A 24713-nucleotide genomic window follows, 5' to 3' on the forward strand; every position below is an offset into this window, starting at 1 on the left:
AAGCGTTTATCGGAAGTGTTGCAGAGTCCCTCTAAGCCCCATGTCCTTGTGTCCCATACCTTTCAATCATACATTGCATTACTGATGGGGATGAATGGCGAAAATTTCCCGTGTGCATGACAACTAAAATCCCCAGCTGATCCTCCTCAATCGGGCATATCCTTCAAGGTGTGCATACGTAACAAAGGCGCTGCTTCGGCGTTATCAATCCGGAAATCGCATTTTATTTGTGTTTCTTGAGCGTACTGTGTGCAACTTCTTCGTCCTTGTCTTGTTTTCGCTGGTGAAACGTATTCACGTTCGAAACCAACTATCCCAACTTTGAGCCTTAATTGTTTTGTAACCACGCGGTTTAACTCGAAAGTGACTCTACTCTAAAGCAACATGTTCTGTGATTTGTGCTCGTGTCGCCTTTTCTTGATGCCATTTACTCTTGCGCCGTGTCTTTCTCTCTCTAACCCACTCCGTCCCTGATCTTATCTTCCTTTCCGTGAGCCTCCGCAAGGCTGTCTCATCACGTCAACCAAGCCGTTATCGTCGAGGAGCTCGTCCACGATTATCCCAGCGCACGAACATCACTGTAGATGCGGAATGTTTTGCCAGTCCGGCCGATAAAACTTCAAAGCTCCCACGTGTGTCTACGACCTCGACCGGGGTGCCCCCCAAGGATCAGTTCTCAGCCAGATGCTTTTCAACCTGGCCATGACAAGGGTTGCTCGCTATCTCCGCTGCTCGCATTACAATTTACTCCGACATCACTATATGGGCCGAGTCAAATAACTTTTTTTCTCTGGAGGCAATGCGATCAGAGCTCCTAGCGGTGTCTGTAGCCCCTAGCCCTTCCTCACCTCTAGAGGCCTTGAACATGGTCCTGAAAAAAAAAAAAAACATAACTCCCCCGGTCGCAAACCACACCGGAAACATCAACCACCTACTTTGTTCCTCGCTGGCACTCACATCGTGCCCTTATTGGACACATTAGACTTCTTGGAATTCCAATCAAACACAAAAAATAGCCTGGCACTGAGGTTGCACCAACTCAAAACTGACCCGATATTGTAACGAAACACATAGGTTGACTATGCCCCATGGCGCCATGACCCGTCACCGACGACGACGGGGAGGGTGTGCCTGGCGCGAGCTATTTCATGGCCGCTTGTACATAGAGTATCCTTGTATATATATACATCGCTGCACCATCGTCCAATATTCGTCTCATCTTTGCCTTGCCACCACGTAACAATATCATTCACCATCTGTTCGACAAATAAATCAACCCACTTGCTCACAAAACACTTAACCAAATAACTAACTTTCGTTGCAATGACACTGAAGTCAGCATCGCACCCTCCTTATAAATAAACATTTTCCTCAATAAATTGGACTGCGCAAACCACCAGCGAAGCGACCATGCGCATCGCTCAGACATTCGCAACCACATATAAAACTATAGCCTGTTCCTACGCACATGCGCCCCACCTGCAAACAGGGAAGACGACAAGCCCGTCCGCTGCAGTAGAAATACCGCAACACACCCGACACACGCTACATAGACGTCGCCGAATACCCCCATCGGTAGGCACATGCGCTGGCCATAACCGACTCAAACAACACCGTGAAAACGTCTCTCACCCTTCTCAACGCCACTACGGCCATTGCCGAGGGAACAGCCATCTCCCTCACACCCGCCAGAGACCGCACAAATTTCGTGACCATCCTCACAGATTCCCAGCAATCATGCGGCAGTTTTCGGTCAAGCGGAATTCCCCTTCAGCTCTCAAACTTCTTCATACAATCCAGCATCTATTCTACGTTGAATTGGCATGGACACCCGATCACTCCTCATTAGGGGTTCGCTCTTCTGCCCGCAATCCCGCACACTAGAAAAGAAGAAGCTCTCTTCTCTACGTGGGTAGGAAGGCTCGGCTTTATCCACACCGTCGCCACGCTACCCTGAAATCCCCTAGAGTTACCGCCGGTCTCCACTACGCTGCCCTCACCCCCACCCGCGTATGGTGACGACTCTTAGCTTTTACCAAGCCTTAGAAGAACGACAAACTGGGCGAGTTGGTACTGGTTCATTGTAAAAAACTGCGCAGAAAGACACGCAACAGAAGAATAAACGTACGACACAGGCGCATAAATCGACAAGCCCCACCCACGTATCCTTTACAATCGCGGTGCCTGCGACGTTCCTTGTTCAACGTATCACTTGATATGATGCCCCCACCAGCCCCACCTTTCACTTCCCACGGATCAGTGGATTAGCGGGCTGACCATCTCGTGGGTTAAAGACCTGGTCATTCGGGCCCGGTCAGCGTGGTTCAGACCAGCGGCGCTAGTCCGCGGCCTTCTGGAATGACAATACGCCACCGACTGCTTTTTAGATTTCTGCTACAATAAACGTATTTCACCGCCATCCTCATCCATTTTTAGTTCAAAACTACGTGCCTTAGGTGCGCAGGGTGAGCCGACGCATATCAGGGCATAATTCGATATTTGAGAGCTAAAACGCCCACTTATTCATACCCTAAAACGTATCTCCTCGCCCTCACGCTCCTGTGTTCCCCACAACGAGGGACAACTCGAGATGATGAGAAGCAAAGCTTTATGATAAATTATATTACTAAACTACGCCATTTTCCTGCGCTGTTGTCATGTGTGTCCTCTCCGCTGCTCTGTGAGGCATTATCTTCAACTGCGAAATAGCGAACAAGCTAGTATATGACTAAATTAGATTCCAGTAAATATCACTTCAGGAGAAAACACAGCAGCATTTTACGTAAACGGAGTGCGCCACCAAAGGCACATACCCCGACTGGTGATCGGCCAAACTCATATGTGACATTCCTATGACTGGTTTACGGAACTTATGCCGGAACAAGATCGACCCGGCGTTAGACTGAAGACAATGGGAAACGAGAATTATTACATCCAACTCTGCAAACGTCTTATCAATCATAAAGTTTCGGTGAGTCATTAAGGGTTTGAAAAAGAGAACGCACTCGTGTAAAGCCCGAGCGCGAATAGACCCAAGTTTTGAGCCTCCTGCTATTCTCGCATATATATGCCAAAATATTAGAAATTTTTGAAACATTTCTTTAGATATTTTTCGTTGTATCAATGATGATGGGTCATAAGCACAAGTTGCCGGGATGCAATTATTGCCGTTGTTTTGCCACGATATGCCCCTTCTTAGGGCACCGTCGCCGCATAGGCACTTTTGCGTGACTGAGAGATTTATATGCTGCTATAGTCCCTTCCCATATAAACGTCATTCTCTAGCCATGACACGAGACAAAACCTTGTGGAACTGACTCACGCAAGCTGCACTCTTAGAGTACGAACACAGCACGCGGGGATGACCCAAAAAACAACCCTACCCTGTAGTTTTATGCGCTAGCTACCGTGCCATCGCGTGTCGAGCCCATATCCTGAGTGCCTCCGTTAACATTACGTCGTGATCACTTTCACGTGTCAAAACACCAACCGCTCTAATTAAAATGTTTCCTTCAGAGAGCGCTCATTCATTAATGTTGCACCCCTCATATTTCTCATGCACCGTGCACACGTCCAAAGAGAGCGCTACAAAGAACACCTGAAGGCTGCAACGCCGTTTTATATTTATAAGGAGAGAAAATCACAAAGTAAACGTAAAATTGTGGCTTTGACTGACCTCGTAAAACTTCGGTCCCGTTCTTCGTGGTAAAACCTCTTGACCAACGAACTTGTATCGCGAGTAGAAAAGAGCGGGCACTCCGCGTCACGTGATCGCGTTGTCTGCTCCCCTCCCTGAACGCGCGACAGAACGTGAGGGAGAAAAAGAGAAGAGGGGAGAATAAAAAGTAAGCGAGAGAGATAAAAATTACAGCCCAACGCGCGACAGTATTACAGCCCAACGCGCGACATTTCTATGTTGTTCGGTACGCTGGTGCCTATCTGTTATGTCTGTGATATTGACGATTTTTTTCGTGTTATCCGCTAGATTGGGAGCGGTTTTTTTTTTTTTTCGGGATTACCCCCTCCACCCCCACCCCAAAGCGCGAGAGCGCAAGATGACCGGCATTAAAAATTCAGTACCCGTCGAGGCGAGACGCGCAGCGCTTTTTTCCCCCCAAGTCAGGCTGGAAAGAAAAAAACGGAGTGAAGCAAAACTGTACTGTAGGATGCTAGAGGCCCTGCGGTCGATCACATTTAGAGCGTGAATAGGGATGCTTTTTGTGAGCTTGCTGCGTCGGAAAACAAAAAACGAAGGAAAAAGGAGGGGTGGTCTGTTTCGTTTTTGTTTCGTTTTTGCGTGCACATGGTAGGGACGCGGAGCTCTGCGCGGAAACATAACAGCAACTCATTAATACGCGCCCAGGGAGGGCGCACGTGGGAGACTGGAGGGAATCGATTCTGCCGGTAGGAGAGGCTGAAGCTATAAAACTGGTACTATAAAACGGATTGCTAAACCAGAGGCTACATTGATAGTCTAAGCGTGGACGGGGAGGTGTGGTCAAGGGGTACTCAAATCAAGTTCAACAACCAGGCTACGCCGGGAGTGAACTCCACTTGACTTTTGCTTTGACCATTTCACACACAAAAAACATGCACTAGCTTGTATTTGTTAAGTATTGAACACGTAGAAGTGTTGCGGAAACCACTGCTGGTTGTGTGCGATACGCGGGAGCGTTCGTGAAGCAACATACGAGGGAATTCGTAACTAAGCAACTTTTTTATGTGCATTTATCATAATCATTATCGTCGTCGACGTCGACCATCATTCCCATCGTCATCATCACCCTATTCATGTCTATTTATATATACTAAGTCAACTTTATTACTCCTCACTGTCGATGTTTTCTGTAGTCGTCATGAAATGGTCGATGTCACCGTTCTCCCTCCCGCAAATTGCAACAGCAACGCAAATTTGCTCGCAAGCATTTTGTACATGCATGCTGTCGATGTTGTTGAATTCTTCGCGGTTGATTGTTGGTAGCGAGACTAACGATATTTGTAAACAATTTGGGACGCAATCATTGATGTCAGCGCAATTGCGGAACGCTGCTTAGAAACCGGTTTTGAGTGACTGCTTCATAGCCTGGGCGGCACGGACTGAGTGCGTGCCGCCGCTACGTGTACGCAAGATGCGGAATTATTTTCTTAGGAGGCCACAACGGCCAGTAGGCGTATCGCCATGGTGGTAACTAAAGGGTGCCCCACATTAAAAAAAAAAACTGTGGTTGATTCCTTTGTCATAGGAATCAATAAAATACGAAAGTGAAATGTGCAGTGAAATCTGAAGCTGAGCATGATTTGCGGGTCGGCGGCTGTCTTGTGGGTGTGCTTGGCGAGTGACTTCCTGCTGGCGGGTCGCTTCAGCAAAGGTGTGCTGGCGTCATTTCCGCGACGGATATGACGTCAGTGTCATCTTCGTGTATCTCGGCCTAAAACACTTTCGTCTTAAAATATAAGACCCGAAAACAAACAACCCTAAGTATAATGTACTCTTTAGTACTAAAGATTGCTTCCCCACAAGAAGACCCTGTGTGCAGGAGTGCACCCTTTACAGGCCGTTTGCTTCGTTGTACAGGCGTCACTTCCGCGATGGATATGATGTCAGCGAAATCTTCGTGTACCCGGGAATAAAACACTTTCGTGTTAAAACAAGATACATTCCTCTCTGTTATGGATACATTCCTCTCTGTAACAAAAATTACACCATCTTCCCGAGGGGAACCCTGAGGTGATGCAAAGCATCGCAGAGTTCCAATCCAATGCAATCACAATCCAAGCCAAGCCAAGCCAAGCCAAGCCAAGCCAAGCCAATCCGATCGAATCCAATCCAATGCCCCTCGCGAGAGAGTGTTCGCTATCGGAGAGGAGAGGGGGTGAGCGGCGGAGAGCGCAGCTGGCGCGGCGAGGAGAATGGGGGAGTGGTGGACGCCGACAACGCCGACAACAACGCCGGATGGATGCAGGGACAAGGCGAGTGAATGAGATGCGTCGCATCTAAAAGTTTGGACTCCTGCATGCTGAACTATTTGCGACAATGAAGTCGAACTCGGCGTAACGATGGAGTTCTCTTAGCGGCCAATTGTCATATAAAGTTTGTTGGGAAAGTCTTGATACAGCGGTAGTGCAGCCGCCTTCTGTAACCGTTCCCCCTTTGCAGGTGCCCATACATGTATTGACAGCACACGGGAATTCTGTAACATTTGCAACTTCACTGTAAACTTACTTTGGATTCCTTTGGATTATCAGAAGTTCTCATCAGTCGTGTTGTAATAAAACATTCACATATATTGAATACTAATACAACATTCACGCATAATACTGAAGTGCTATTCAAACTATGAAAAAAAAAATCACGTTCGGCTGGCTGTTCTGTCTTTGCATGAGAGTTAAAACAAATTTTTTGACGCCCGCAACGGCAGCCAGTTTATTGCAAGAGTTTTCTGCACCAGTATGCAGGTAATCGGCTTTATTTTTAACTGAACGATGCAAATGGGCAGCTATAAGCTGCAAATGCAGCAGGTATTTTCCTGCAAGGACAAGCAAAAATGCTCATTAATCAATATACGCAGTGAAGCAGTTTGAATTAGGCGGCTTTAAAATACATTGAAAACGTAGCCGGCCAACCAAAATTTTCAAATACGTCTGTTTGAATTAACTGAAAGTTTGAGTTATCCGGGTTTGAATCATTGCGTGTATACTGTAAATGAAAGTCGGTGTTACGATAGAGTTGTCTCAGCGAACAATTTCCATATAACTTTTGTGGAGAACGTTTTGGAGAAACAACAGTTGCAGCCGTTTTCTGCTGAGCATTTGTCACGGAGTTTGGTTTTGATTCAACATTTTCTCCCACGCAGGAAAAATACCCTGAACCCTAGCCATACAAAACGTCACCGACAATATGTTTGTCGCGGAGAGACAAGAGAAAGGAGACGCAACGCATTGACTAATGTGCCATCCGAGCATTTGCCCCTTTATTTTCAAAACAAACACTAAACCCCTCGCTTCAGAAAGGGTGTATTAGCGGAGCCGATCGCAAAGGAGTTACCAGGAGTACTGGGTATTTCGCGAAACCAACCACACTAAAACCTGCGGGCGCGTGCTTCATACAGCTTTCAGTGGAAAATGCAGCTCGAAATCAATCCAATACAAAATGTAACGACGATAACTCCCATGTCCATTCATTTCATACAATGAGCGCGCTGAAAAGGGGCGACCAGAAAATGTGTAAAAACGACTGCCTGAAATGCACCGGAGAAACGATGTGCAGCTTCTGTCAGTCTTTGAATTGATGGTATACAAGGCTTGGGAATCGAGGGCATGCTCAGGTACAACGCTAGATTAATGCATTTCGTGAATGTAGCGTTGTTTTAATGAGTTCAAAGACAAAAAGTACGCCTCATTTTCGGGATTGAAATCGGTGATGAAATGAGCTTAAATGAAGTAGATTGATTGGTTGTGTGGTTGAACGCGCCGAACCTACACCTGTGCCATAACGCACGACGTAGTGGAGGGCTCGGGATTAATTTTGTCCACCTGGAGGTCTTTAACGTACACCGAAATCTCGAACACACGGTCGTTTTTGCTTTTCGCCTCTACCAGAAAAGCGGCTGCCATGGCCGGGAATCACAGCCGCGTGCTCGGGCTCAGCAGTACAACGCCTTAGCCACTGAGACATAGCGGCGGGTAGCTTAAGAGATGAAGATAACTTTTTTGAGACAGGAGGACTCTAGGTGATGTGGGGCAAGTGGGAGTAGAAGGTAGGGCATTTGTGTCCTGGGACACCTTCAAAGGTGGACAGTTCTGACAGTGAGACAGGTGGACTGCTTGAGAAGGCGGGAGAGGCGGTGTGGGGTGAAAGAACATGCCCCCGGCTCTAAACTGCTCGCACCAAACCACTTTTTACGGAGCAGTGTGCAATAAGAGTCAGGGTGGAGGGTTCTAGTGCACGGGGGTCGATTTACGGGGCGGAGGCATTCGGAGGAAGATTGAAGCTTCTGTAGCACGTGAATTTCGGACAGTGCCAAATTAGGTGCTGGAGTTTGGCATGTGTGGCGTACGCGCAGTATGAATATGCAGGCGGCAAGGATGGGGTGTACCATTCACGGAAGTTCTCTAGCTTAAAAGGAGTATTTTTATATGGATAGCACGATGTACTATGAGCTCCCCTCAAATATTTCTATCTTTATGTTACAACAAGTTTATCCGCAGATTTTTTTTCTTTGCTGTGTAGCATTGTTTGGCTAGTAACCTGGGATTTGGTAACTTTCGGGCCAAATTTCTGCCCGCTCCTTGTCGTACAGCGAAAAACTCACTAGTGCCATCCATGTGCCTTCTGTAGTAGCGAGACTGAAGACGACGCAAATACTATAAGCGAAACTTTTTCCAAGCTACCATTAGGTATGGTTCATATATGTGAACATTGCATATCTTTGGGACGAATTTAACGGGAAACACATATTAACCGACTAACAAACTTTATGGCGTTATGTATAAATGAAATTTCTCTGAATTACAAATACGCACTCGACTGGTTATTACTCAAGTCAAGTTAAAGTCAAGTTAAAGCTGGTGAAGACAACCAGGTCCACTCTTTCCTTAGTCTTCGTATCGCAATTGCGTAGGTGGCGGTATTTTTAATTATTCGAAGTCTTTTTTTTTTCTCGCCCTAAAGATGTCGGCTGTTATTGATAACATCATTCTACGTATTGAAACACTTTTGTTCCTAGTGAGAAGTACTTGGCCTGTAGCACATGGGCGCTGAGATAGGCCTGTCAGATGCGCAAGCGATGTACTTTCGCGAATGGCGAATAATAGAATGGGCTTAGAAAAGCAAAGTATTTAGATCGACTTGTTGTCACGCTACTGTAAAAGTCATAAATACAATAATTTTGGCGCATGTTACGGCAGGAGAAGGTTGGCCCTGAAGCGGTTTTAGAAAGTGTAGAGACGCGAATGATTCCTTTAGATTTTCGAATTTCGTGAGACACAGGGCCTAAGACTCGTGTAAGAGCATTGAAATCTAATAACTTAGTCACATATTTTTGTTAATAAGAATGTATACATGGTATTTCATATGGAGCTAGTCACGTGTTTGAGCAGGTTCGCTCCCATAAGAATGAAGGACGTAAATTCTATCACCGACATGACAGGACGGGACGAGCTGGCGCTCCGGACGGCGCGACCAGAGTTGCAAAAACATCTCAAGGCGCCTCGTCACCGATAGGCAGGGCCTGCATAAGGTCACTGCATGTTGCGTAAGGCCTATACGAGAACAGTTTCGCAAGTCTTTACGAAACTTATCCACTCTCAACTTTCAGAACTCGCACTATATCCTCCCCGATAAACTGCCCGCACAATCAGTGCGGGCGCAAGATTTAATCACGAAAACGCCAAAGATTAAATAAAAAAAGGTGTTTCAGAGGGCGGACCTTCATTGCCCGAAGTCCCTGTTTTGACATCGAGGCAAGCCATTGCATCGTACTAACGCAAGATGTATGCTGCAGTGCCCGCATCGGCCAGGTGTTTTAGCATTCTGAAGCCCATGTTGCGACCGAGTGGGGGCACCCGATCCGAGCTCCGTGGCCTCCGACATACGAGTGGTAGCGTGTATGATGCGAGCGGCCAGCCGCTGTTGCAGCCGTGAAGAAGTCCAGAAGCCGTAGAATAACGGAACTGTTTACTTCATAGCGAGAGGTGAGCCGAAGCCAAAGAACAATGCCCCGACGGGCGAGGTTACAATACAGGACTCGAGCAGAGCGACAACATCGATTCGCTGCTCTAACAGGAATGGTTTACAACGCTTGCGGGGGTCTATTTATACCCAAAAGCGGTAACGGTCAAACGCAAACAAGCTGGAACACGCCACGAACGTCACCGACACACACAACGCTCTTTCCAGAGTTCGTAAGCCGTTCATAGCCTCGGCGCGCGTTGAGTCCGCTAGAGGGGAGAGAGGAGGACTTCGTTGCGATCGACGGGGCCTCTGTGTCCTTGAAGAGCGTGGAGACGAGCCTCGCCGGTAGCCGCCGAAGTTTTGAAATGCGCCCAAAGCGAAGCGTCTGACGCGGCTTGTCGCAACTTGTCACCGACATGATTGCGCCTGACGGCAGAAAGGCGCACGAGGTAGCTTCGCCGCACAGCCGTGGAGTGCTGCGGGAAAGTACGGCGGCGCTGGCCGATTCGTAACACCCAGATCAGACCTAATAATAGAGCGCTATTTGTCAGCGCCAGAACTGCTGTATACATCAAGTTGATGTATGGGCCCGGTTGGATATGACCGAGAGATACATACATGCATACATACATACATACATACATACATACATACATACATACATACATACATACATACATACATACATACATACATACATACATACATACATACATGCATACATACATACATACATACATACATACATACATACATACATACATACATACATACATACATACATGCATACGCGCATACATACATACATACATGCATACATACATACATACATACAACATACGTACGTACATACACACACATACATAAAGTAACAACATGATGCGCATATATTGGGCATTCGCCAAGACGTGACTAAACAGTTATGAAATCGTTAATATTAAAGACAATTAAATTCAATCAATAAAATCTTCAACTGAGGCTGAAAGCCTCCCCAATATGATCGTCCGTCAGTTTTTTTTTTTTTTTTTTTCTAGAGGGATAGGGAAGGAGGGGCGCGTTATTTGTATCATCACACAAAATGTCTTTTATGAGCCGAGTTTCATCACAAAAGTCCGAGAAAGATCGCCGTGGCGAGGGCCACGTTAAGCCGACGTACTGGTCACGGTCACAAAAACGCATCGATCGGAGACCCCCGAACGTCAATATAAACACGTATTAAGAAGCTCCATGCCATTTCTCAACCTTAATTACCCGACAATCAACGACCTGCGTTTCAGTCTGACGTCTTTGCACCAAGAAATCTTTTCGGAGGTGATGAATGTTTTGTCCAATAAAAGTTTTTTTGGAGAACATGTTCAAAGTTCACGAGAGAAAAAGAAGGGGGGGGGGGGGGGGCGCTCGTGCAGTTATATTTGAGGCTCAAACTTTCCTTGAAGCATGCGCGGATCGAGGTTGACGAAGAAACGCGAGCTCCAAGGTGGTACAATCGATGGCGCGTACCCGTGGTAATCACGAAATCAAATCTCGCCCTGAATGCGCCGCAGCGCTGATATCGCGTGTCCTCCGCCCCACCCGCCCATAGCGAAGGCGGGTCGCATTTTATTCTGACCTTCCGCTCGGTGGCGCAGATGAGATTGCGTGACCCCTGATCGTAACGACACGGCCACAAGCGGGACTAACAGTCAGCTTAACATATTGATTTGCTTTTTGTTCTTCTTCACCCAAAAAGGGCGCTCGGGTCACGCTAGAACGAGGCTTCAGATTTCAGTAATAACTTGGTCGTAAATTTCTAAAACCGCATTCGTCTCTTCTGCGCCAGACAGGGAATTGATCTGGCGCCGGAGGTCCGTAACTGAATAGGTGCTCCAGCAGACGTGCACAGGTATAGCCGAACTTTCAGAATTCTTTCATCTGTTTGCTTGGAAACATTCTTTATTAAATCAAGAACCGCTACTAGCAATGCCCGTCGGAATCCTAAAAGCAAGTAAGCTAAAGTGGGCCTCATGTTTAATACGAGGTATGAATGACTGCGCAGCTATCCTCAAAACACGGCAATTATAATACGCGTAGCAAAGAGGGGCAGCGATTACTTCTAGCGCCGGAGTAGAGCCAGAGCGAGCATTATGTTACTAAAGCACAATTAGGCTCAATTTGAAGGATGAGCCAAGATCTATCTATAGCGCGTACAGATATTGTCAAAGGCTCCCAGGCTACCAGAGTTGTAACCCTTAAGCAGAAAAATCAGACAAAACTCTTTAGCTACCAGTTTACCGCGTTGCGTACCGACCGCGTAAAATACCAACATGGTGTTTTTTGTTAGGTTATTATTACAATTATTTTGGGGAGCCGCAGCCAACAGTTGTACTAAGCTCCATCATTGGTTCACGTTAGGTACAGTGGCACACCCTGCGATCTCAGAACGCTTGCCGGAGCTGCTGAAGCGTTTTCCTGAACTGTGTGTCGTCGCTGTAACATCGCTTGCAAGAGCGCAACGTCGCACATTACCTTGTACGACGAGTCTTTTTTACAACGAAGCTGTCTATGGTTAGGATGCGGGATTGTGTGGCGTCAGCGCGGAAAACCGCAATGTGGGAAAGTCAGCTTACAAAAACCAGCTTTTCACCGATAGGGTCCTAGAGCCTTCATATTTTGATATGAGGCGGCTTATACTTCGCATGAGAAAAAAAAATGCCTTCCCAGCAATGCATTTCGAAGAGAAGCTGACTTTGAAGATTGAGGTCATCCTGTTTTCTTTTCTTTTTTTTTTTTTTTTTTTTTTTGTAAGCTGACTTTTCCATATTATGTGCTGCACAGTGAAGCCAACTCACAAAGAATTAACGCGGTGCGATAACAGCGATAACAGCGTGATGCCAGCCCGATAACGATAACCGCCCGATAACAGCGACGCGAGTGTAATGGTCGATGGTCTGCAGATAGTACCAATGCAACGTCCGACGAGCATGCCCGCGGTACTGCCGGCAAGCGACGCGCGAGAAACGACGATGCGTATCGTGAGTCAGAGAATGCGACAAAGGTGGCAACTTGGGCGAGTTCAAGGGAGCGTGCGCCACTTTCTAAAGAAATTTTCTCGATCGTCATTTCGGCTCGAGCTGCAACGTGTGCGACAGGGTGTGGTTCGATAACGACCTGACCGTAGGCACAAAGGTCTGTTACACACTCACCGGGGAAGCACCGCGTTAATACCCCGCAAGGCTTGCAACTTCGCTGCACAACCACCTTCACAGAGTGGAATGACCGGTGAATGTTTTTTTATGCGCAAGCACCTCAATGTGAACTCAACAATGGAACATATCTATCTGTTTATGGCACTTTATGTGTGCCACTTTAAAATACTCGTAATGATTCAACAATGAAACATATCTGTCTGTCTGTAACACTTTTTTGTGTGACACTTCGCCACATAAGAAAATACTCGTAATATTAAATTGGCCGCGTATCTGCTCACTTCGTTGCAAATGTGGTCCAAAGACGAGTCTTCTGCCTCCTCTGCCTCGTAAATGCCTCTCTTGTCGCCCCCGACCACCTCTCGCGCTCTTCCCCTCCTCCTCCCACGATAAGCAGGGTGGAGCTTTGCTCAAGTCAATTCAATTTTCCCGCATTCCACACCTCGCGCCATCTGCTGAAACCTTTTTGTTACAGTTGGACTCCTTCGAACGCCGGCAGTGGGCACTTTCTGTATTTCTGGGTCGAAACAATGCCTTCAACGCGTATTTTTATTTCTTACCGCAAATGCAAAGTACACATTTATTTCCGATTAAAAGAACACTGCGAGTACCAGTTGTGCATTGATGGTTTGCCTAAAATGTGCCTAATGTTTTCTTTTTGCTCAACAATGTTGGTAAGTATGAGGTATGGTACCAGATTTAGTTCTTCGGGAAGGTTTTGCCTTATAACCTGCTCGTTCAAGAATTCTTTCAACTTTTGGCCGGGTGGCTGAATCGAGGGACAGACAGACAGACAGACAGACAGACAGACAGACAGACAGACAGACAGACAGACAGACAGACAGACAGACAGACAGACAGACAGACAAGCAGACAGACAGACAGACAGAGGCGGACCAAAATTTTCTGGTTTAAGTAGCCCAAGAAAGGCTATCGTATTTTAAATTTCTCAGGGCCTCCACATTTTCACATGACCGCCTCTACTGCCCCCCAAAACTGTCTTCCGAGCAATGTACTTGCGTTTAGTAGTGAAGCATCCTCGGTGCATTGCGCGCGTAGGGATACATGGTGTTGTATGAAATGTAGCTAGGGCTTTCGTACTTTTATATCAAACTCCTTTTATTGCCCCTGAAAAACTGTCTTCCCAGAAATGTATTTTTGTAAAACAGGGAAGCCGACTTTAATTGTTTGGTTCGGTGGCTTACGCATTGAATCGGCCTTATTACCACTTTATATTTCTGCTACTTGTTTTTCGTTTTGTTTGTTTGCTTTGAACACATATATCTTGGTGCCTTGCCTGTAAAACATCCCGAAAAATGGCTCATCTATAAAATAAATTTCCGCGCCCCTGAAGAACTCTTTTTACCTTTACTTAATATTAAAAAGTAGTTGTACGGCAGCACCAGGAAACCAGCGACGGCTCTGCACTTTCTCTCTGTCAGTTGACGCTCATGGTAGTTGCTCCGTCTCGACCATTTCCCAGCAATAAAAATAACCCTGGAGGCTTATTATTACGTTGTACGCACGCTGAATCGTCGCAATGGTGCATTTTCATACACTTATCGCTTAATTAACGATATTCATTTGATTCCTTCACCAAGTAAACTAGTTACCTTGCATCGCAGTCATATTGGCGTGTCACCAGTTGGACGGTTACGTTTCTGCGGTATTACATAGTATTTCCTGGGAATTTCTTCAGCGCTCTAAAGGCGGAACGGGCGTTTCCTTTGTCATTTTGGCTTCGTCCCCCCCGCATTCCCTACCTTTCTTCACAACTGTACCTTTTTTACAAACTCATTGGCAGTTTTGTTGCGAAAATGACGACGGTAGCCATTGCGAGCATTTTACGATGTCAGCAACAACATTTTCCTCCGTCTATGTGAATGTGCAGGAATTGCGTGCGAACCAGGACCAGTGGAAATGCATCTCGACAAAGACTTGCCGGACGACTCACTAAGAAAAGGAGTCACAGTGGCGGGAAGGTTCGGGCACTTGAAGACCCTCCTGCAGAGGTCCCAAATTCCGGGAACCAGAGTCGTCTTCGACCCTCGGGTCCCATCACCGCGACGCGTCTGCTGGGCTCTCATGCTCGCCACCTTCTTGGCGCTCACCTTCCGGGACATCGTCAAGTATAGTATATTTATTTATTTATTTTATTTATTTATTTATTTCACAATAACCGTAAAGGCCCTCCGGGGGAGATTATTACATAAGGTGTACAGTACAATGGTGAAACGCAGCACTGTGTATCAGTGTAAATAAAACACAATGGGAAAAACATAAATTACTGTGCATCACGTAGAGACAGACATATATGTTTTACGTTTTTCAGATGTTACCTGAAACGGATGATAGATGTCCGTGGGGGAAGAGTACAGTACCGGTATGTTTGATAAGAGACCCTTAAGGCCAGTTTCCGCGCTCCAGATCCATTCTTGCCACATCTTTTTTTTTTTTTTTTGTACTCATAACCTACCACATCTCGAACCCCTCCCTTTCCCATCCCTTGAGCGGATGGAATGAGCACTGAATAGCTTGCACCCGGAGGACCAGCGACGCCTCATCGACCGGCCGGGCCACCCAGGCTGCGGAAGCGCGCGGCTTCCTGAACTGAGGGCGCCACGCACCTTTCTTCATTTTGATTTTTGTTACTCGATAAAACATTTTCGTCCTTCTCCTCCACCGAGTTATCGGTTCGACTCCTCCCGGGCTGTTTACATTATACCCTCGGGGTCGACATTGAAAGGAGTAACTTCCTATACGCCGGTAACCTACTTCTTTCAGCCGAGATAACAAGAAATCTTGCTGTAAGACTTGCTTAGAATTCCTCAATGGTACTTGGCCACTCTCACAGCTCGAGATAGACAGTACCAGACACCGCCTCAATAAAACGCCACCCGATCGTGGTACCGTCCGCCATTCAGTGCTCCATAACGCCGCAGCTTCTTAACCCCAGGCCTTTTACTCAAGAAGACACATTGACCACGTCCTCAAAAAAAAGGCAAATATGCTCCAGAAGTTTATAGCAGTAACGACCACGTGTATGCTTAACGACCACGTGTATTGTTTACTGTGCACTCTACACGGCTCTTGTACTTCCCATATAGAGTAAAGCTGTGCAACCATCTAAGCCGTCACCGGTTGTATACGTTTGCAAACGGCTTGAGGCGGTCAAAAAATGCGTTGAAAACTGCTTGTTGAATGGGGTTCTGACGAGTTTTCTTACAAGGGGTAGCTACACGAGCACTCAAAGAACAATATGATGACGGACGCAGTCAATGCCTGTTATCCTGGCCCACCCCGCTGTCCGCAAGTTTCACAACACTTGCCGTCAACTCCAGAATGGCCACAGACGCAAGTGGCAGTACGCTAACGCTTTCCAAGTGCAATAGGGGAAGTAATAGTGCATCCTGCCCATTTTTAAACGCAAGCCGCACTGACTTTGAACCCTATGTCAATCCAAGCTTTGCTGCGTTCAAGCGCTTCCTACAGCCCACGGGACCGGGCTATCCGTGACTGCAGTCATCGATAACCAGGGGCTGCGAGGTGGTCGCGGACGGGTTGTGAGTATAGTTGCTAGTTGGATAGCCTGCGGCACACAGTTCAATCTTTGCGGCGGGGTGATGTCGCCACAGGTGGTCGTTAGGCCTGATCCCGGTCATTGTCCGGTTGCACTGGGTCCCGTGGATGTTCTCGTCATATGTATCAGCTCGTGAAAAAGAAGTTATTTCCCCAAAAATTGTATTTTTTAATACCCCCTTGTTAAAAAAAAACGATTGGGTCGGCAGCTGACCCGTAGTCGTATGGGCAGGCCCCTTTTGGATGCCTGCGTCGTGATCTTTGAGAGAGAGTTAAAACTTTGCTTAAAGGAGTACTGACACGACATTTTTATGTTACGTTTTTTTCGCTGCTATGCGTGCCTACCAGCCCACTAATTATAGAATGACAGATTAGACGGTCGAGCGCAGCGTAAACATTCATTTACGGCGTCGTTTATTCGTGCCAGTTTCGGTTTCGACAAAAAAAACGCCGAGCGGCCGCCATGACAGCATGTATCACATGGCGTCGCCATTCTTGCCGTATCGCTGCCTCTCTGGAAGCGCGCGCGAGCGAGCGCACGCGCGCGCCCAGACCGATCGAGGTCTTCGCCGTCCCCACAGGCCCGGGCAGCATGACGTCAGTCCCAAAACCATGACGTGTACACACGCTCGAGCAGCGCGCGCCAACCACAGCCAGCGCGTCGGCTTCGTCACGGGAGCCCCGACGTCGGCAGTTTGGGGCACGTAGCAGATGATGTCACGTCGGCCCGCTCTGGGCTTTCTCGTGCGGGCGAAGATTAAAATGAATTTTAAATATGTTTCGCTGAACGGTTGCTGTTGAAACTTGCTGGGAGATATCTCGTGATAAAAAGGAAGCGTTTTACATAGTTATCTCAGCTTTGAAATTTCGTGTCAGTACTCCTTTAACAGAGGGTTAGCGCAGCTTGGTGGCCGAAGACTGTAGTGCTCGGCGACTGCATGGCTGTCGGACCAGTGAGCTTCTTGTGGAGATCCACGTTCGAGCAACCCTGCGCTGCTTCCCACTGGTCGAGGGAGGTGATGAGAGGAAAGGGGTGATATTTGCAGGCCCGCATGTGATTGTTGCACTGCGGTTCGCTACCGCAGTGCTGTGTGTTGTGGGATATATATGAGGGGTGAATGTGACGAAGTATGGCTAAACAGGGGAGGGATTCAGTTTGAAGCTGACACCTAAGGTGTTGTTCCACCGATAGGAATTGGTGGGCGGGAGGGTATTTGCGCTGGAGAGGCAGTAATATTGCGTGATGTCTCTGTATACGCGAGTAGACTATCCCGGCTTGATCTTTGACGCATGCAACTTAGAGCCAATAAATGTTAATCGCTGCAGACAGATGATTTTTGACGTGAGTTACCATCCTTACTCGCCTGTCTGCTCATAGGACCTAAAATACGAAAACAGTGTAGCCAAGTTCCGTCACTGTTGAAAAGATGTTGCCGCGGTGCTGCCAAGATGTTGCCATGGTTACTCGGCAACGATGATGTTGCCGAGTAACCATGGAAATTCCCTGGTTAGGGTCCCTTGACGCTTCCCGACCACCGGACGCACGGGTTTCGTCCCTTGCGGCCCAGTACCATGGCCCAGTACAACACCCGGCCCGTGGCCATCGACATCGCCCTGAACGAGGCAGAGCACGGGCGACTGGCGCTGCCCGCCATCACCATCTGCAACATGAACCAGGTGCGGAGGTCCGTGCTCTGCGGCAACGACACGGACATGGAGCACGCACCGGGAGCGGACTTCTGGAGGAAACGCTTGTGCCAGGGAAGGCCCATCGAGAACGTCTGGGTACGTCTTGAGTAAGCTTCATTCGCAACATGAAAGCCACACTAGATGTCGTCTGTAGTCCACCAAAAACGCACGGCAGGAAAGCCAACTTTCTCTGGCGATGATGACGATCGTGGGTGAAGTGAAGAAACATTTAAACGCTTCCCGTGGTCGCAATCGAACCTGGGTCCCTCGAATTGTGAAGCTGACGTATATCCTATTGTATGTATCCTATTGGATATATATATCCAATCCAATCCAATATATATTCAATCCAATCCTATTAGATATATATATCCTATATATATATTCTATATATCCTATCCTATATCCTATATCCCAGTGGACCCACATCACACCACCTCACCACGCACGTGCGGTAGGAATCGCGTTACCCGCATGGTAATCATAATAGGGTCCGCTCGCTTATGGGTTGGTTTGTTTGGTGTTAGACTTGTTTTGGGACTCCTTCGTGTTCCCCCATTGCTGTCGCTTCGACAGAGGTGTAGTTGACTTTTTTTAGGGGCGAAGCTCCTTAAGTCATAGGTCTGTCCATCCCTTGTGTCTCGTAGTACGTGACCGCCGCATGCTTTCGGAGATGTCGCAAAGTTGGCCGCGTTGCACGGAACCGGCTGCAACCGGCAGCGCAAACTCGGCACCGGGAGCGCGAGCTTGTCTGTGTTCGCCAACGGAGGCGCGAGCGCACGTGCACTGCGAGGGGGAGATCACAGAGGTGTAGTTGACTTTTTTTAGGGGCGAAGCTCCTTAAGTCATGGGTCTGTTCATCCCTTGTGTCTCGTAGTACGTGACCGCCACATGCTTTCGGAGATGTCGCAAAGTTGGCCGCGTTGCACGCGCAAGAACCGGCTGCAACCGGCAGCGCAAACTCGGTACCGGGAGCGCGAGCTTGTCTGTGTTCGCCAACGGAGGCGCGAGCGCACGTGCACTGCGAGGGGGAGATCACGCAAGAGACCACGCTACGAACGCAGGCAGTCGTTCTCGGAGATCGAACGAGACGCAAGGACCTTTGCTCGTTTCCTCTCGTCTTGTTCGGGCACAAGTTCGCCCTAAATAAAAGTTCTTTCTTTACCGTTGTGTCCCATCCTACGTGACAAATTGTGGTGGTGGTGCGGGGTAGTCCTCGATGACGCGGGGTCTTTCACCAGGTCTGGGCCTGGGAGCATTGACTCCGAAAATAAAAGTTGATTTGTACAATGTACGCACACAGTCTTTCGTCTTTCTTAATGATATAATGGGCGAACTTTCACGGGAGTGTTACGGTTACCGATTATCTCTCCCCCTCTCGAGCTTCGCCCCACTTATCATCATTCATTCCGTGGATATGGCGTGATTTTTTTTTTGTACTCTTCTCAACCTGTAGTGAGGATCTACTGACTGAACGTACTCGTAATACTGTATGACGTACGTTTCGTATTACGCTTACGTTTAAGGAACATTTCCGCCAATCACCTTGAGGTTCATTTTCAAAGCGAAAAATCAATTACTCCATCCAGGTATACAAAACCAGAAAAGGCCTCGTAGCATGAATATGACCTTCTATTTCAACCAAGGTCAATCCAGAGCCTCATGCGGTTCCGCAGTCAAAGAGTCTGGTCGTTTGTTCGTTCCAGGGGTATGGGTGCGGAAAGGGGGATAGAGGGGAACGAATAAGAGCGCTTGCCACCAGAAGATGATACAAGGTGGCGCCGGATGCGTTTAAGTTCGCTGCGTGTTCGCGCTAAGACCGGCGACTGCGCGGAACAGCGCGTCTGTGTTTTGTTTTGCGGCGCAATCGTGTTCGCATTCTCCGGGCGCTCTCGGCGCGAGAACCACGCCATCGCTCGACAAACTTGGTTTACCCGCGTTCAACCACTGCAATTTTTTCTAGATTTCTTTAAAAAACGCCGACAACATTTGATGTAAGATCACTCGGTCGCAGGTTTACTACTGTTACATCCGGGAAGGCGTCCCCGAACCGGGCTCCGTCGCCTCCGTCAATGTAGTGGTAGCGTGGTAGATGAGCGGCCAGCAAAAGTTGGTGTTGACGACAAAAAGCCGAAGGTAAACTTAACTGGTTTACTGCATAGCGATAGGTGATCAGCGACAATACAGGAACATTACCCTTCCGGACGAGCTTACAGCAAGACCACGGCCGCTGGCAAGACTGACCTGATGCTGTCGATCAAATACGTTCTGCGGTCGGAGGAAGCGCGTATTTATCATCGAAGCGCTAACGGTCAAACAGCTTTCCTCCGGCTTTGCACGCGGCGTGGAAATAGCACACGCGCGCGCGCATGCACACGCACACGCATGCAAACGCACCGGTCGCGGAATAAATGGTCCCGGAACAAATGGTCCGGAACAAATGGCCCCGGAACTTATGGTCCCGGGACTAATGGTCCCGGAACAAATGGTCCCAACTTCTAGGAAAAAATGGTCCCACTGCTACTCCACCCAAGCATGAGCGCCTGTATGAGGGAAGGAAGGGAGTCAACATATTTATATTTATATGCTTGTATTTCTGTACAATGTATTTTGCATCTGTCTGTATATAATATATTTGCTAAGGCTGAATATAAGTTAAATGCTGCATACAAATTTGTAATCGTTAGTGTATCTTCTCCGGTGCTTCCTTTGCTTGTGCTCGTATGTTTATTAAAGCTTGAGAAGCGAGTCCCACTTGAGCCTGATCGGGGAGCCTATTTACTTATCGCGATTTCAAAAAAGAATTTTACCCGATGAATTGTTTATTGCGTTAGCTAAGCTGCGTTGCGGTGCTCTCCATCCGATAGGCTTCGATATCTGCCGTTCGGATCAAGCGAAGCGGTGAAAACAGGCGAAAATATTTAATTAGCGGATGCAACGGTTTAATAGTTATAACAGCATAAATAGGGATAAGTTGTAGTGCGGAATTTTGGTAAATACAATACGAAAGAAATAAAAAATATAAAATATTACTAACAACTAAAGAAATAAAGATGCATCTTCAAACATCTGCAACAAACGAAGAAATGAAATGAAAACCGGCAAATAACAGCGCAAACACAAAAATACCAAAAACAGGCCAACTGTGTTACGCCATGCATTTGCATGTGCACAAAAAAGCATGCTAAAACAAATCGCTGGTTTACTGAGAGTTTCTGTTACAGAAGGCGATACAACACAAGTAAGATTCAGCAAATTTAAACAGAGTCAACATAAGGTTTTGCGGAATCATTTTGCCCGAAGAGGCGCCCGGGACCATTTGTTCCGAGGCCATAAGTTCCGGGACCATAAGTTCCGGGACCATTTGTTCCTACTTTGAAGATCGGACCATTTGTTCCGGGACCATTTGTTCCGGGACCATAAGTTCCGGGGCCATTTGTTCCGGGGCCATTTGTTCCGGACCATTTGTTCCTACACCCGCACACACACACGCACGCACGCACGCACACACACGCGCGCGCGCACACACACTCACATGCACACGCACACACACACGCGCGCGCGCACGCACACACGCACACACACACACACGCACTCACGCACGCACGCGTACACACACGCGCACACACACACACGCACACGCACACGCACACGCACACACACTCTTTCCCGAGTTCGTGAGGGCCGGCAGTAGCGGCGCACGTTGAGCCTGACAGAAGGGGCGAGATCTCGGCGAGCGGCGTTTGCTAGCAGTTTCATGTTCCCGCATGAAGAGTTTGTTTTTTGTATTTTGTAGCTGAGGGTCACCGCCAGCGAGGCCCCCGTGCGGCGCACGCACTCCGGTGTGTCGTAGCGTGTCCAAGGAAGGCAGGCTCTGCCGCAAAGCACAGAAGCACCACACAAAACTTGCAGCAAGCGCGAACAGGGTAGTGGCGCGCTGAATCTTAACACCCCGCAAAATTTGAACAGAATTACCACAGAAACAGCAGCGAACTCATCACTTGGGAGTGGAAGCTTCTTAAAGAAAAGGTCAGAGAAGCAGCAGGCGCTTGCGAAACTACATTAACAGTGACATGAAGAGGACGGGCCCTGGCACGGTTATTTCCAAGCGTTCAGAACATTCTCTTGATCGCACAACTTTCCCTTATGTCAGCTGGGTCGGATGCCGAAACGCAACACCATATCACAGTACGCGCTACGAGGCGTGGTTACCTGCTCAGTGGGCAAAAGCAAGAAATGTGGGCAATTTATGTATCGTGGAACCATAGTATTTAGTGTTAGTATCGCTTTACCCGAAGTTATTGACTGCGTTTACCCTTCCCACGGGTTTGCACGGCAGCCGCTTCAGATAAATTCAGTTTATATCAATTTACAACTCTTGACTTATAACGGTAAAGTCCTTTTTGTGAGGAATCGATGAGCACAGAGAGTAGGATGACAGGTTACTCGAGTAAACTGATGAAATGTGGTGGAATGTTAGCGCCTGGATGACCCACAGCTGGCGTCTCATGAGGACCAGAACGACGGTGGCATTTGGAGACAGAGAATATTGCGGATGGTTGTAATGACGGTACCGATGCGTCGGGACATGCATACAGACTTTTTTTTTTTCAGTTTGGAACCAGGCATGCAGGCTTGGAAGCACGTATGCCTGAGATGTCCCATTGTCCCAGTGATGAGGGAAATGCCACCCATGTAGCTGAAACCCATGTTGATTTATTGTATCTTTGTTTGTCTATTTGTCTTCGTCTCTTCTGTTTGTTGATTGTTGTTTGCTTTCCTTTTTTCTTTGCTCCCTTTAATTTTTCGTCTTCTCTCTTCTTTCTTTTTTTCTTCTCTTTTTTTTTTGTTTGCTTGTCTTTTTTTTACCTTCCTATTAAGTTACCACTGTCAATGAGTGTTTTTTTTTACAGAAGTGAAGGCCGTTGCTGCCGGGCGACGCCGCACAAGCCCACCTGTAGGCTTTGGCGGCACCATTTTTGCTTCTGTATGTACTCCTTGATAATAAACAACGATTATTATTTTTTTTTTTCAAAACGAAGATATTCAGAGGTAGGGGCGTAACCAGGTGGGCGTTTCGGTGTGAGAACAACCCCGAAAATATCTAAGCGGTGAATTCCCGCCTCTGCCTCAGCGTTTCGGCCTTTTTTTCGTCCACGTTGTTCACACCCCGCTCCGGTATATTAATATGTAAAAAGAAAACAAGAAAACTAGATAAGAAAATAAACAATCAATGATGTTTTCCCGCACGCAATGTTTACTTTTTTTAGGAGGTAGTATGTAACGCCTACGAAAAATATATCTGGCTGCGCCACTGGTCAGAGGCTCTGCTCTGCCTCCCGTGGTCTCCCCTAGGGTCACTATATAGATAAGGGCACAGAGTACCGGCACTCCTTTCTCCTATTAATTGTTCCGTGCCGCCGCCATGATCATAGGTCAGTTCGCATCACGTGACATTTTTTCACGCTGCCACAATTCGTGGGCGCCGCCATTTTGTTGTTTTATGCGTTTTAGTCAGTCAACTCTGGTAGACTTAGCTTGTCCTCCATCCTTTCCGACTGCGCCGACTGTCGTCGTTTTCAACGGGAATCCCAAATATTTCACATCGCAGCATTTCAGCTGCAGAAGTGTGTCGTGACATGCTGTTTTGCTGCGTCTTCGCCAGTGTTGTTTACAAATGACCCGATTAAACTTAGCGTTGAGGTCGTAGAAGCGGCAATCTGTCTTACAAACTTTCATAGTACCGCCGTGGAAGCACGCAAGTCAGCGACGGCGGCCATTTTGGTGTTTATCTATCAAAATGGCCGCCGTTGCTGACTTGCGTGCCTCAGAAGCGATATTATGGAAGCTTATTCAGTGGCACTAGTCTCCCCCTTCTTCGTACAGATGAGTGAGGAGGTGCTCGAAGAGGTGAGAAACTTCACGGAGTGGGTGATGAAGACGCAGAGGTTCAACAACACGCTCGGGAGGAGGATGGGCCACCAGCGCATGGACCTGTTTCGAGAGTGCTCGTTCGGAACCCTAGACTGCCGGAACGAAACGTACGTGCGTAAGGGCAGGCTTGGTGAATAATTGGCGAATGATTATTACTGGCGGTTTGCTTTCCTTTTGAATTCGGTTGAAGTCGACCGATTCTTGGAGTTCTCAGTCAGCAAATATCATAATTATTGGCCGTAAATAATTAAATGCTCCACATCTTGTTTTTTGTTTTTTTAGTTTGCGGGTTTGATATGCTGGTCTCGTTCTCACCTCCCACTCACGATTATCCTAAATTTAACGCACAGCCTAGTGTAAAACCTGTTAGCACTTGTTGGTAAAACATGGCAATTATGTCTATATAGTCATGGGTATTGGTACAATGGGTACCATTGTTATTACTATTCAGTTTCCAAAATTATTGTAATAACTTATTTGGTATTTTTGTTATTATCCCGTCCATGTCACTGCCAACAAAACTTTCCCGTCTTTAAAATTTTTGGCCGTGCTGTCTGGCATTGACACGACCCGTACATGTCCAACGCAGTTGAAAGATGGTGGGCCAGTTCACCTTAACCTGTCTTAAAATTTTAAAATTCGCACATTACCCA

General features: G+C 47.5%; 1 protein-coding gene across 1 annotated transcript; it reads left to right on the top strand.

Moving 5' to 3' along the window:
* The first annotated feature begins 17839 nt into the window (after positions 1-17839).
* LOC144161625 (uncharacterized) lies at positions 17840-24198 on the top strand. The gene is made up of 2 exons (XM_077692257.1): positions 17840-18222; positions 24013-24198. Exons 1-2 carry the CDS (start codon positions 18010-18012, stop codon positions 24196-24198), a joined length of 399 nt encoding a protein of 132 aa, XP_077548383.1. The 5' UTR covers positions 17840-18009.
* The last annotated feature ends 515 nt before the right edge of the window (positions 24199-24713 follow it).

The sequence above is a fragment of the Haemaphysalis longicornis genome, unplaced genomic scaffold (genome assembly GCF_048455015.1).
Source record: "Haemaphysalis longicornis isolate Haplotype H1 unplaced genomic scaffold, Haemaphysalis longicornis Haplotype H1 scaffold_12, whole genome shotgun sequence".
Taxonomy (NCBI): Eukaryota; Metazoa; Arthropoda; class Arachnida; order Ixodida; family Ixodidae; genus Haemaphysalis; species Haemaphysalis longicornis.

Bases quoted from the DNA above. Each gene is read 5' to 3' on its own strand.
- LOC144161625 (XM_077692257.1), top strand. From the start codon at position 18,010: ATGGCCCAGTACAACACCCGGCCCGTGGCCATCGACATCGCCCTGAAC. The intron at 18,223-24,012 runs GTACGTCTTGAG...TTCTTCGTACAG, and splicing joins GGCCCATCGAGAACGTCTGG to ATGAGTGAGGAGGTGCTCGA.